The sequence below is a fragment of the Typopeltis vanoorti genome, chromosome 15 (assembly GCF_054136105.1).
Source record: "Typopeltis vanoorti isolate ZY-2024b chromosome 15, IOZ_Tvanoo_1.0, whole genome shotgun sequence".
Classification (NCBI taxonomy): Eukaryota; Metazoa; Arthropoda; class Arachnida; order Uropygi; family Thelyphonidae; genus Typopeltis; species Typopeltis vanoorti.
This window is the reverse complement of record NC_143563.1, coordinates 16,649,397-16,662,844: the sequence shown is the minus strand read 5'-3', so window position 1 is coordinate 16,662,844 and position 13,448 is coordinate 16,649,397. Positions and strand designations below refer to the sequence as shown.

General features: G+C 33.5%; 1 protein-coding gene across 1 annotated transcript in view; it reads right to left on the bottom strand.

Annotated features, from left to right (window-relative positions):
* Positions 1-13,448, bottom strand: part of Cdk9 (Cyclin-dependent kinase 9) — a 106,417-nt gene that overhangs the window by 24,422 nt on the left and 68,547 nt on the right. The window contains exons 4-5 of the mRNA XM_090405887.1: positions 6,806-6,983; positions 1,554-1,800 (exon numbers count right to left, since the gene is read on the bottom strand). Coding sequence (XP_090262013.1) covers positions 1,554-1,800; positions 6,806-6,983 — 425 coding nt within the window. The remainder of the gene's footprint in view (positions 1-1,553; positions 1,801-6,805; positions 6,984-13,448) is intronic.

Sequence of the window (13,448 nt, the reverse complement as noted above, 5' to 3'; positions counted from 1 at the left end):
AGCAGAATGGATTCCGTGACTTCCGATACACAGCTGATCTTCTTGCTTTCACCACCCACCTATTGACTCAAGCCATGGAGAAACTCTGTAGTTGCCCTCGACATCTCAAAGGCATTTGATCGGGTTTGGCACAGGGGCCTACTCTCCAAACTGCCTTCCCCACTTTGCAACTAGAGCCAAATTTCTCAATGGTTGCTCACTATGTGTCATGGTGGACAGCTTACTATCCTCAGATTTCCCCACCAATATAGGAGTATCCCAGGGTTCTATTCTTTCACCCACTCTCTTCCTCTTGTATATAAAACGACCTGCTCTTACAGAATTTCAATCCTATCCAGAGCTTTGCTGATGACAGTGCATTCTAATTCCTCCTTTTTATTCGAGAAACCTGTTAGTGCTCAAGTATTAGAATCCTCAAGTTCTCCCACAACCAGGGACCTGAACTCAGATCTCCTGGATATATCCCAATGGGGAAAGGACAACATTGTAATCTTCAATGCCACCAAAACTCAGTTCTGTCTGATCTCTTGCAAGAAAGAGCTTGCATTCTTCCCCTTTACCTTCAGTAATACTGAGATATCCAAACACAATCGGATTTCTCTTCTTGGACTGACTTGCACCTCCAATCTTTTCTGGCACAACCATATTTCAACTATAGCTTCTGCAGCTGCCAAAACACTCGATGTACTTTTTTTGCACAAGACACTATTTCCCACCTTCACAATTGCTAACTCTATACAAAGCCCAAATCCACACAGCTATCCTCTCTAGGATTGCTCAATTCTATCCAGAAGAAGACAATCTGGCTAATTAATGATGTCTCCCTCAAAGACACTTCAGTTCTTCTCTCATAGATGTGTTCAGTTTCTCAATTGGCCACCATTATTCCTCCACTCTCCTTCAAAATCATTAAAACAAGCACCACCTAACCAACACCCCTTTTACAGTCCATCTTAAAACTCACTGAACCAACTTCACTACCTCCTTTTAAATTTAAAGCAGGGAATTCTGCTGTTCCCAACTTCACCACGGAGCTTTGATTTTTCCATCTTTGCAGACAACTTTACCAAATGCCCCTCTGGCTGAATCAAAAAATATTTCCTTTCAGAGTTTGCCACTGAATTTTCAAGATTTGGTTCCTGTTTTCAAATTCTTTCATTTTTTTCTTGAATAATGTTTGTGTATTTAAGTCTATAGTTCACATACAAAAATTGTTCAACTTTGATTCATTTTAAAACGGTCTTACATACTGTTGTTTTTAATACGAAATTCAGTTCTATCTTGCTGAAGATTAAATGGTGATCACTTTCAATTTCTAATCCTCTGTATACTCGTGTCCTGAACCAATAGGAAAACATTGCTTTCAACAATAATCAATGAGACTCTTCTTACTCCTTGCATCTTCTCTCTATGTGAATTTGTGCATGCTTTTATGAAGGAACAACCTGAAGCTGCTGTGAGAAATAACCCTATCTTCTCTAGCTTAATAACAACTGCTGTCTTAATTTTAAACAACTTCAAACTTTTAAAAATATAACTTCAAAAATAGTTACCTGCATAATAGGACTCCTAGTCCACATTTCTGCCATGATGCAACCAGCACCCCACATGTCAACTGGAGGCCCATAGTTCCTTTCTCCAAGTAATAATTCTGGGGGACGATACCACAGTGTTACAACTCTATTGGTGTAGCGGTTTGGCTGACCACTTTTACTAACACTGAATGCCCTGGCAAGACCAAAATCTGCCAGTTTTAACACGCCATTCTTTGTAATAAGAATATTTGCAGCTTTCATATCTCTAGAGAAAAAAAACAAGAGAAAGTAATTAACAGAAACATTCTGAAACAGTCTTTAGAAAATAATGCATGTAAAATTTCCTTCTTTAAAATTCTTATCTAAAGAGAGAAAAGAGTGAATATTCATTCAAAAATCATCATGTCATCAAATTCCTACCACGTACCCTCAAGGGGTGTACAGGATATGACAGTACTACATGAAAAATTTACATCATTACTAACTTCCTACCTACAATTTATCTCCAGATCAGTTTGTTACTTGTGAAGACCCCAATATTACAGATCTTATATTTCTGTCGTCTAAGGCTTTGTGCCCTATCAAACCACCTATATCTTGGTCTTCCCCTGGATTGTTTTCCTGCCAACCTGGAAGAGAATACTTGTTTTGCCAATCTTTCCTCGCCCATTCTGTTTAAATGACCATACCACCTTAGATAAGCACTGCTAACACATTCCTGGATGCTGACAATGTCAAGTTCTTTCCTAATATCCTCATTTTTAATATGATATTGCCATTGATGCCATCTGTTCACGCCACCAATCTTTCTCAGGACTCTCATATCTGCAGTCTCTAGTCTTTGGTCAAGTGTTTTACTTCTGACCCAGCTCTCAGATCCATAAGTTAAAATTGGTTTGAACACTGTCTTGTGTACAGCTAATTTCTCTCTTATTCCATATGAATTTATTCAATTGACTTACTACTATACCAGCTTTATTGATTCTGTTGTCTATTTCCATATTTAATTTACCATCTTCAGTAAAAATCGTGCCTAAGTAGCTGAAATATTTTACTTGTTCCATAGGTTCTCCATTCACAACACAGTTGACATTTTCAACGATTCTGCCTATTTTCATTGTCTTTGTCTTTTTATTGCTGACCTTCAATACCATATCTATTACAACAGTTATTCAATTTAGTCAAGGAATCTTGCAGACTCATAGTGGATTTATTGATAAGTATAACATTGTCCACATAAAGCAGAGCTGACATTAACATCTCCAATTTTGATATCATGTTTAATACCACTTTCCTTTATAATGTGATCCATATAGATAATGAATAACAGAGGGGATAATGTACATCCTTGTCTCACACCACCAGATTTAACATTATCACCTTTTTTATTACCATTACCACATATTATATTACCAGATTTAACATTATACCATCTTCCTGTACTTCCTTCAATTATAACTGCTAACTTAGAACTCAAATAAAGACTAAGTATTGCTTGATATAATGCTCCATCGACACCATATAACTGTAGCATATTGAATGGCTTCTCTCTCTTGGCATCTTATCATATGCCTTTTCCAGATCGACAAAACTCAAATAGAGATCTGTGTTATATTCCCATGATTTCTGCACTATTTGTTGTAAAGTGAAGATCTGATCCTGACAGCCTCTATTTGGCTGGAATCCAGCTTTTTCTTCACCAAGCTTTTCTTCTACAATTCTTCTCAACCGTTTCTTAAGTATACTTGCATATATCTTACCAGGAACATTCAGTAGGGAAATACATCTGTAATTCTCACATTCAGTTTTCTTTCCCTTTTTATATATGGGTACTATGAGAGCTCTAATCCAATCATCGGGAATTCGTCCCTCTGTTCAGGCTTTCTGAACTATGCAGTTCAGCCACTGAAGACTCTTATACCACTATACTTCAGCATTTCTGGTCGAATATCATCTACTCCTGCTGCCTTTCCACATTTTAAGCCTTTGATGGCTTTTTCTACTTCCAGTATGGATGTGTATTCCTTATTCCTGAGTGTATGCCTGTTGAGTGTTTTATACCACTGTGCTATCACTGCTTGTTTCATTTAGCAATTTCTCAAAGTAATTACTCCATACTTCAAGGATATCTTTTTCTCTCGTTTTCATGTCACCTTTGTAAAATTCGATGTAGCGTCATAATTTTTCCAAAATTTTATTACATCGACTTTTACAGGAGTCACATCCAAAATTCACAAAAAGGAAACTTGTAAATTTTATATGTAAATAATACTAACAGCCCATATAAATTAGCATGATACTGTGTAAATAGAAGATATATGAATATGTAGTTGAAGGGAAAATGCCCTAGAAATCAGAAATATGTTAGAATTTATCTATGTAAGTAAATACCAAAGCCCATCTATAGAGACCCAGAGGAATTAAACATGCTAGAATAGAGTAAATGGATATCTTAAAATAGAAGTTCAGCTGCAATACTTTAGAATTCAGAAATGTATTTGATGTTATCACTTAGTATTGGGTGAAAAAGAAACCTACTGTAACCAAAGCAGTCCGATACCGTCTTCAAGGTCAATAGCAAAAGAGGGCGGTATACATCAGAAGCTGTTACGCTATGCTGTAAAAGGGATTAAACGTACACTTCAGGGAAATCTAGAAGTCTGCACTTTCTAGAAGGATAAGAGTTTGCACGTTACGGGGTCTCAGACCTTAATTCAAAGTTTGCGCGGGAATATCTGGAGACCTAAAACCTTCGCACAGGGTCCTGCAAGAAGCCAAATAAAAGGATCACAGATTCGACTATCAAGCATAGGCAGATTTGACGCCAGGAGAAAAGGAGGGAGTCTATCCATGGACTACGTCAGATTCCGGATTAAGTCGTGGAGGGTAACCGGAGGCAAAACCTTACAGAGTGAATAGCAGCCCAGGACCAGAATGACAAAGTCTTGACTGTCAGACCTTACGTCCGAGTGCCTACAACGCCGGAATATCGCGCTCCAGCCCCCGCAAGAAATTCCAGAGGAGAACACTGTGTCCATGAAATGTCTAAAGTGATAGATCAAGCCCTAGCATAGAGGGGGATCCAGAATAAGTCTGTAAAGAAAATACGACTAAGTGCATTGTACCTATGGAGGAGTCATGTGAGTTGAATTTTGTTGCAAAACTTTTATTTATGATGTGAAGGACTGTTTAGAAAGACCGAATTCATAGAACTGCTATATACATTAGATTGAATAATTGTTCACATAGAGAAAATCTGTTTTAAAGTAATTGTAAGACATTAATGAAAATTTTAACTCACGTTGTATTGTAAAGAAATGGTTCAGAAGAACTGACAAGATTATAGAATTAAGAAATATAATGTTATGAGAAGTAGTAGTTTGTTTAAAGAGTGTTATATTTTATGTGAATGTTGGAAATGGAGATTATAATTAATCAAAGCATGGAAACTCCAAAACTGTAAATGGGCCGACAGTTAATAGTTATCTAATTTAATTGTTTAATAATTTACATCATTGGTATTTGTTGCATACCTAAGAATTTGTCGTATATGATGGTTTTTTTTTTTTTTTTTTTTTTTTGTTTTTTTTTTTTTGTGCTTGGCTTAGAGGAAAGGAAAGTAGCATCCTTTTAGTGCATACCTTGTATTACTGTCTTAGTATAAATAAACATGTTTGTTATATTTAAAAGGAGTGCCGTCTGATCTATTTCGCAACTGCACTGTTCTAAAAAAAAAACCGATCCTGTGAGCGGGGTAGATTGGATTTTGATACGAATTTTGAGTTAAGAGTTAGCCACGACTGTATATAATTATAGAGGAGGAACTTTACTGGAAGTATAAATAATTTCTTATGCCATTTGGAGAACTTTAGTGGCGCAGTTAGTAATAATTAAATAAATTTCTAGAGATCTCCGGCATAAGGAAAGAATACTGAAAGTAGAGAAAGGGAAATAAGATTAACTGAGTACATGAAAGGAAAAAGATAAGGTTAAAGTTAACGAATAAAAATATAGAAGCCAATGATAAAGAAAGCAATATTATACAACAAATAGAGAGAGAGAGGTTAAATAAAGAAAACTCATAATATTACACCTTTATCATCTCTAACTCCTTTTCCAGTACTCTTTCCTACATTTCTAAGCTTCTTCAACAACTTCCACAATATCTTACCAGCTTCTTGATATTTATTTTCTATGTTCTTGCCAAAGTCCTCCCATGACTTTTGTTTAGCTAGTTTTACAGTGTTTAGCTTTCTTACATTTGTCTCTGTATTCTCTAAGAGCACAAGCCGACTTATTTACCAGGAACTTTTGATATGCTTTCTTCTTTTCCTTCACTGCCTCTTTAACTTCCTGTGTCCACCATGGAGTTCTGATTTTTCTAGACATCCTTGCAGACAACTTCACTACATGCCTCTCTGGCTGAATCAATCAAGGTTTTCTTCAAGGCTTGCCACTGAATCTCTAAAGATTGGTTCCTGTTCTCAAACTCTTTGATTTTTTCTTCAATAATCTTTGTGTATTTTAGTCTACAGTTCACATCTGAGAGCTGCTCAACTTTTATTCGCTTTAAAACTTTCTTACATGTTATTCTTTTCAATATGAAATTCAATTTTATCCTGCTCAAGACTAAATAGTGATCACTTCCAATTTCAAATCCCCTGTACACTCTGGTGTCCTGCACCAGGGAGAAAACATCACTATCAACAATAACATAGTCAATGAGACTTTTCTTATTCCTTGCCTCTTCTCTCCATGTGAATTTGTGCACATTTTTATGTTGGAACATGGTGTTAGTAATAACCAGTCCATGTCCTGAGCAGAAATCCAACAAATATTTGCCATTATTATTAGCTTGGCTCTTTTCTCCAAATTTTCCCAAAATATTTTTGTATGTCTCGCAATCATTTCCTACTCTGCTATTTAGATCCCCAACAAGGACCAACTTTTCCTTTTTTCATTGTGTCAGATGCTTTCTCTAAAGCATTAAAAAATTCCTCCATTTCTACCTTAGTAGAACCTTCTGTGGGACCATAGGCACAAATAAGTCTCATCGTCCAGTTCCCCATTCTGATATTTGCCCACATCACTCAACTTTCATGCAGACTTAATTATTTCAAACTTAATTATTGATAAAGTACTATATTATTTTCAAGTTATTAGTTGAAAATAATATCAAATTTCATTTACTTGAACACGTTTTAGGTAATAAAAATGCACTACATCAAACAATTATTTTTTTTAAAAAAAGAAAAAGTAGAGAAAATTACCTGTGCAAAATTTTGTTGCTATGAATAAAATACAATCCATTAAGCAACTGCTGCATCACTTTCTTGATTTCTCCAAGACTAAATTTTACATTGACATTGCTAAGTAAGCCAGCTAGATCATGTTCACAGAAATCAAAGACAAGGTAGAAAGTTGCCTTGTACCTGTTAAATGCCGTAGCTGAAAACATAATTTTTGCTTATTAATTTTTATTCTTCAAAATTTTAATATGAAAATTTTAATATAATTTTAATTTTCAAGTTTTTAATTACACTAAACCAAATTCATGTTGAAAGTTGTGAAAATAAGCTTAGGACAATACTATATTACAATTGGCCACATACTTAAGGGGGTGGGGTAAAGATGTATCAATGTACTATAGTATTCAATTAGATTGTGCCAATTTTAATATTTCTGTTTATAATTACAGGTTTATTAAATTAATAAAGTAGAATTAATTTTTTTAATCATAGAGATTATCGATTACATATGTTTTGCGGACTGTATATACATAAAGCTAATATTGAACTAACTGAATGCATTGATTTGATTAAAAATTTATCAATGGAAAATAATCTGTGTATTTATGATATGAAAAACTTACTCGTCTTCTTGCACAATTCAAGTGTGTGAGACTTATGGTTTTCAAGTAAAGTGATATAACTATAACACATAATGGGAACTTTCATATCGAAAGGAAAACATTTAAAAGTTATCAATTACTTTATGACAAATCACAGGAAAACTGCTGTGGGAAGAAAATAAGGCAAGTTGAATTTTTAATGACTGTTCTTTTTTTTTTTTTTTTTCAGTTTTTCACATAGCAAGAAGAATGTTCTAAACTTTAATGATGATAAAAGGAAGAAAGTTTAGATGATTTGTTTCTCATCATAACTGTTAGAGAAAACTGGCAACTAAAAGTGCAAGTGTTTTTGAGATTCTTTAAATGTGAATGCTGCAGTGTTTGAATTAAGGATTTCAAATCTGAAAGTTTTATTTCTAACTCTCTGGAAATAAATTTGTTGGCAGCCACCTGTGATCTTGACAGTACAGAAGATATTTTAAAATGAAAGAAACAAAAAAAAAAAGTAAATTATGTGAAGAAAATAATACATTTTGAATGCATTTCGAACGAAGTTGAAAACTCACTCGTCAATTATCTGATAAACTCACCTGTGGATTTCTGCCTACACTGATCAATAAAAACTAGAGCACCAAAATAAATATCATGTTTATGTAGCAACAAGTTACAGACTGTTTTAATCAATTTAAAACTAAGGCAGAACATCGCTTTTAGGAAGTGAACAACAAGAAAATCTTTCTACTCAGTCAAGAATAAGGAACTCCTTGTCTAATCCAGTGCAGTGAATGTGAGTATGAGTGTGTGTTGGAACAATGGAAAACTATACAGAGCTCCAATATAATGCAAATATACATGCCACTGTTGGATTCTGAATGAAGAGAAATTTAAATTATTAATACTCTCCTCAGAATCCAACATAATCCACCATGGCAAAGGCTACATTTGTAAATATTATTTAATGTAAACCACTTGTTTATAATTTAATATTCATATAACTACCTTTAATTTTATCTAATATTTAATTATTTAATCAAGAATATATGTATTAATAGTAGAAAAACTCTGTGTTAAAATAGTATCAAGCTATTTAGCTTATTTCTATGTTAATATAGAATTTATATTTGATAATTTAACTGCGCATTAATTGAAATGTAAATATTCTTTATTTATTCCTATTTGTAGAAGTTTAGCGTTATGTAATACCTCAATTTTATTATGTTTTGTTTTGCTGTCATGGAGACATATGTAAGTGAGCGAGCATGTTTTGAAACACCACGTCAGGAGAGAGTTTATTGAAAAGAGTTTTAGAAAGAAATCACGAGAATAATTTAGGTGGGAAGAACAGATATATAAGTGATGAACGCTGAAATTATTAATTAAGAGATAGATTAGAGAGAGAAAGGAGAGGATTGGCATTAGGTTGGAATCAGAGCATTCGGCATTCGGGAATCACAGTGCGATAATAGCGAGTCGGCAAGTCACTCAAGCAGCTAATAAAGTCTACTAGTCGAGAGGCAGTTAGCTAATAAATTGTAGAATAGCAATTATAGCTATGGAAGACAGCTGAGTGACTACTAAATAGACTAGCGATATTTGAGTTGAGATTCAATTTCAGGGCCGACCTTTCAAGGACATACAGAACCTTGAAGCAAAGCACAGAGTTATTAGCGAATAGTAGAGGCTGTAAAGTTGAAATTTACTGTTAGCTGTGCTTAGAAATATATTGCCTAAAGAATTATTGTGTATTGCCTTAATTCATAAGTGATCAGTAGTATTTCATGCAAGAATGTTTGTTTATGTGTATAGTGACCGACGATTAATTCAATTATTTCTTAGATTTATTTAATGAGTGCCGTATACTGTTTAGAGTGTTTACAGTTATAAAAAGTGTTTACATATAAGTAGATGAAGAAAAAAGATTATTGGTAAGATTATTCCAACCATTAATATTTCTATACAGAGAAGTGTGCGAGTTTCATCCTAGAATTTCCTTATACTAACAGTAGCTATTGCGGAGAATTAACTGAAGTGTAAAATTAAAAGTGTGTGTTTGTTTGTAAAGAGGTGTTACTGAAATTTTTGTCGTATTTGGAACTTAAAGAACTGTGAGAAGAATGTATTATAGAGATAACAGATTTATCATTGTCTGAGTTGTATGATTGAATTTATCAGAAGTTAAAATGTTTGCGATATCTTAATTACTGATTTGAATTTAAGTGTAAAATTTATGATTCTAAAATTAAATGTTTGTTTTTGTTAATCAAAAGTTGTATTTTGCCTGAATCTCTTTTACTGCGCCATTCATAAAATATTCGACCAAAGCTGGAGTGATAAATAAGTTAAATATACTCGGCCAGTATATATAATATTAACATCTAAAATAAGTGATAGTTGTGAGTTGGTTTTTTCTTCAGTTCTTGAACTAATTCAGATATAGAGTGGCACAGTCTTTAAATATAAATTTTCTCTATATTTGAGTTAGAAATCAACTTACAACTTATCAATTAGTTAAGAACATCATAGTAGTAATCATGTCGGATCCAAAGTATAGATTGAGAAGAAATAGGATCCAACACCACTGAGCACAGATTTTTTTTTTTTGCATAATTAAATAAATGGATATTCATTTCGATTGTTGGATAAGGATTTTCACTGACCAAATGCTCCTAGCAAGTACTATTCACACCACAGCAATCATTTTCACTGACATATAAAGTGTACCTGCACATATCAGGATTTGTGAGTATTCAAGAAAACATTTACTTCGGACACAATAATTTGCTGCACCAGTTTGCAAATGATATGGTGGTAAATGATTTTCCCTTACTTACTGCTCTCCGATCATCTCTTTTGGGAATTACAAGACATACAAATATTTTCTAATTATTTGTTCCAGGAGGGTATTGTATGCTTCAAACATACTGCTTTGAAGTTAATGATTAATGCCGTGTTCAACAACATGCAATATTCTAAGATTTACAGATGGTGTAGACTGAGAAAAGTTATCAGAGAGAATGGTAAATTGATATTTCTCAACAGCAGCAATCACACTATTACTACAAAAACTGTGAATGTTGAAAATTTTCGCTTGTTATACTATAAATTAAACATGCTAAGAAATTACATGTTTGCTAGTGTGAGCAAACATGCAAACTTTGTTTGCTTACACTTGGACAAAGGATGAAACCAAGAATATAATTTCTTGGCATCTTTAATTTAAAAACTGTGAAAAGTAGATGTTGGCATGCTCCTCATTACCTGTTAAGTTTTCACTTAACAGGTACAATTTATTTTATTATAAGCACACAGTTAAACAAGATCAATTCCACAATATGTGAAAATGTTGTTTATAAGCCACTAAGAATATTTTCAGAAACTAGATCATGATACATACATACAGTCATAAAATGACTTATTTACCTTACCTTTCAAAATTAGACCCACTGATGTAAACTCAATCCCCACCAACAAGTTAGATTCTCCCTGGTGCACATAGCACCCTATATAGTAATAGGCATCTGTGTTTAAATTAAAGATGCCAAGAACTTATATTCTTGGTTTAATCCTTCATCTAAATGTAAGCAAACAATATTCGCACAGAAAGTATCTTCACAACTGCTACTTGTATACAGAGGCTAATGGCTTCATATAAATGGCCTTAGTATCCCATAATGCTAAGCATGCACACCCTTTCAGATGTGTATAATATAATGTGATGCATTATGGGTAGAGCCACTACCCAGACAGGTGCTTACATTATGGGATACTAAGGCAAACTGTAAAGAAGTCATTAGTCTCTATATACAAGTAGCCCAGAGTTGAAGATACATCATGTTTGCTTACACTTCGATAAAGGATTAAACCAAGAATAATTAATTTATATTACCAAGTGAAAAAACTTTCAAGATCTATTACTTTGCATTGTGTGCACATGTGCATACACACACGCAACTAACCAGAGAGGACATGCAATACACATAAGTTAAACTATACATATGGGATGAACTGCCCAATAATGGCATAAATTAATATATTAAAAAAAGGCCAGTTACTTGGCAGTAAAAAAACACCAAACAAACACACACCATAGTAATAATAAATAAATAAAACAAAAATGTGTTTTGTGAAAGGATAAAATTCAATGGTGAATGAAGTCCTTTCTCTTCCTAAGGCCAGCAGATTCTTCTTGAGTGAAAGCTTAAGAAATAGTCGAGTTTCTTACTCTCTATTCAAGAAGTACAAGTATAACTGAAGAATGAGAACCATTTGTTCTTTGAATAAATGTGAATGTGCATAATAGGATATCTTTAAAACAGGTTGTACTTTTTTTTTTCGTGGAATTTTTTTTTTAATATTATCACCAAGATATATAAAGTGAAGAGACTAGAATTTATGTTGTGGTCACATGCATCAGCCTGCATGTATTTCAGATCACTGTTACACAGAAGAAAAAAGCTCTTTTACCTGTCTACGACTGACTTAGTTTTGTCTGAACAAGTATAGAAAATTCACCACTGGCACATTTCAAACTCAGATTATTTCCCAGATCGTAAATCATTTAAACCCAGAAGGTATCACTCTAGGAATACAAAATGAAATCACATAAATCTGATACCTATAACAAGAAAGCAAGTACAGGAATAATCTTATCATACAAAGGTGCTTTTATACTTTTCTTTTCTTGGGGAGATAATTTTGTATAATGTAGTTACTAAAAATTGTCCCAGCTAATGGCTCTGTATATTGCAACTTGGGAAAGTGCCTATTACAATACTTAAGAATGAATCTAACAAACAACTTGTGTAATACTGAGAAATGTTTCAGATTTAGCAAACTGAATCACTATCATAATTCATTTGTTCCTTGTTACGATGTTATAAAGGTTTCCAAAAGCTCAGAGTTCATATCTTAAAGTAGCAAGGATTTGTTTGTTTTTTTTTATTAAAAAAATTCTCGATTATTTTTCCACAAAACAATTATAATTTAGAGCTTCCAAGTTATAAAACAATGCATCGGCTTGAGATGCCAATGTATGATGTTTTGTTACACATTATATGCTTGACAAATTCTGATTGCACATATGATGGCATTGATTCCTCAGTAGTTCATTTCACAATACATTTTATAAAGCAATAGTGCTAGATTTCAGATAACACAAAATATTACCAAAATTAATACTGTACTATACTAGCACTCATTTGCAGTAGAAATTTATTGAATATTACAGGAAGTTTGAGAGAGACAAATCAGATTGCTTGAAATATCAGCAAATAAGTTAATAAATATTATTTTCTATCATTTTGTGTTGTTATCAATACCATGAAAATAAATAACATATACTGTGAGCACATAAGCCTTTCCACATGTTTAAGATATTGGCTAACTGCCATCTTCCTTTCACAGTAGCAGGCATAGTGGACTATTAAGCCTCACCACCTGTTTTCATTCCTTTCAGGTTCTTATTCTACTATTACTTTGGTAGCCTGTTTAGTGATATTCCATTCACATATTGAATCCATTTGTTTCTATAACTACCTCCTATAAATTAAAGATACCAAGAGATATTTTTGGTTTCATCCATTATCTAAGTGTAAGCAAACAGTTTGTGCATGAAGTATCTTCACCACTGGGCTACTTGTACATAAGGGCTAATATCTTCATACCAATTGTCTTAATATCTCATAATGCAAGGTACATATCCTTATGGACATGTATAAAGCTATGCATTATGGGAAGAGCTACAACCCAGACTCGTTTCGACCTTTACTGAAGTCACATAAGTGGGAGCCAGACACAGAAGAGTCTGGCTATCACTGATCTGTATATTGGAAATTTCTGCATTACTTCACCATGGTATCTCTTCTGGGTGAAGTCATTAGTTCCTATATATGAGTAGCCCAGTTGTGAAGATGCTTCATGCATCAACTTTGTTTACACTTGAATAAAGGATGAAACCAAGAATATATTCTCTTGGCATCTTTAATTTATAGTATAACCAAGTGAAAAAAATCTTTCAATAACTACCTCCCAAGTTGATTCTTGTTATAGTTTTGTTATCTAGA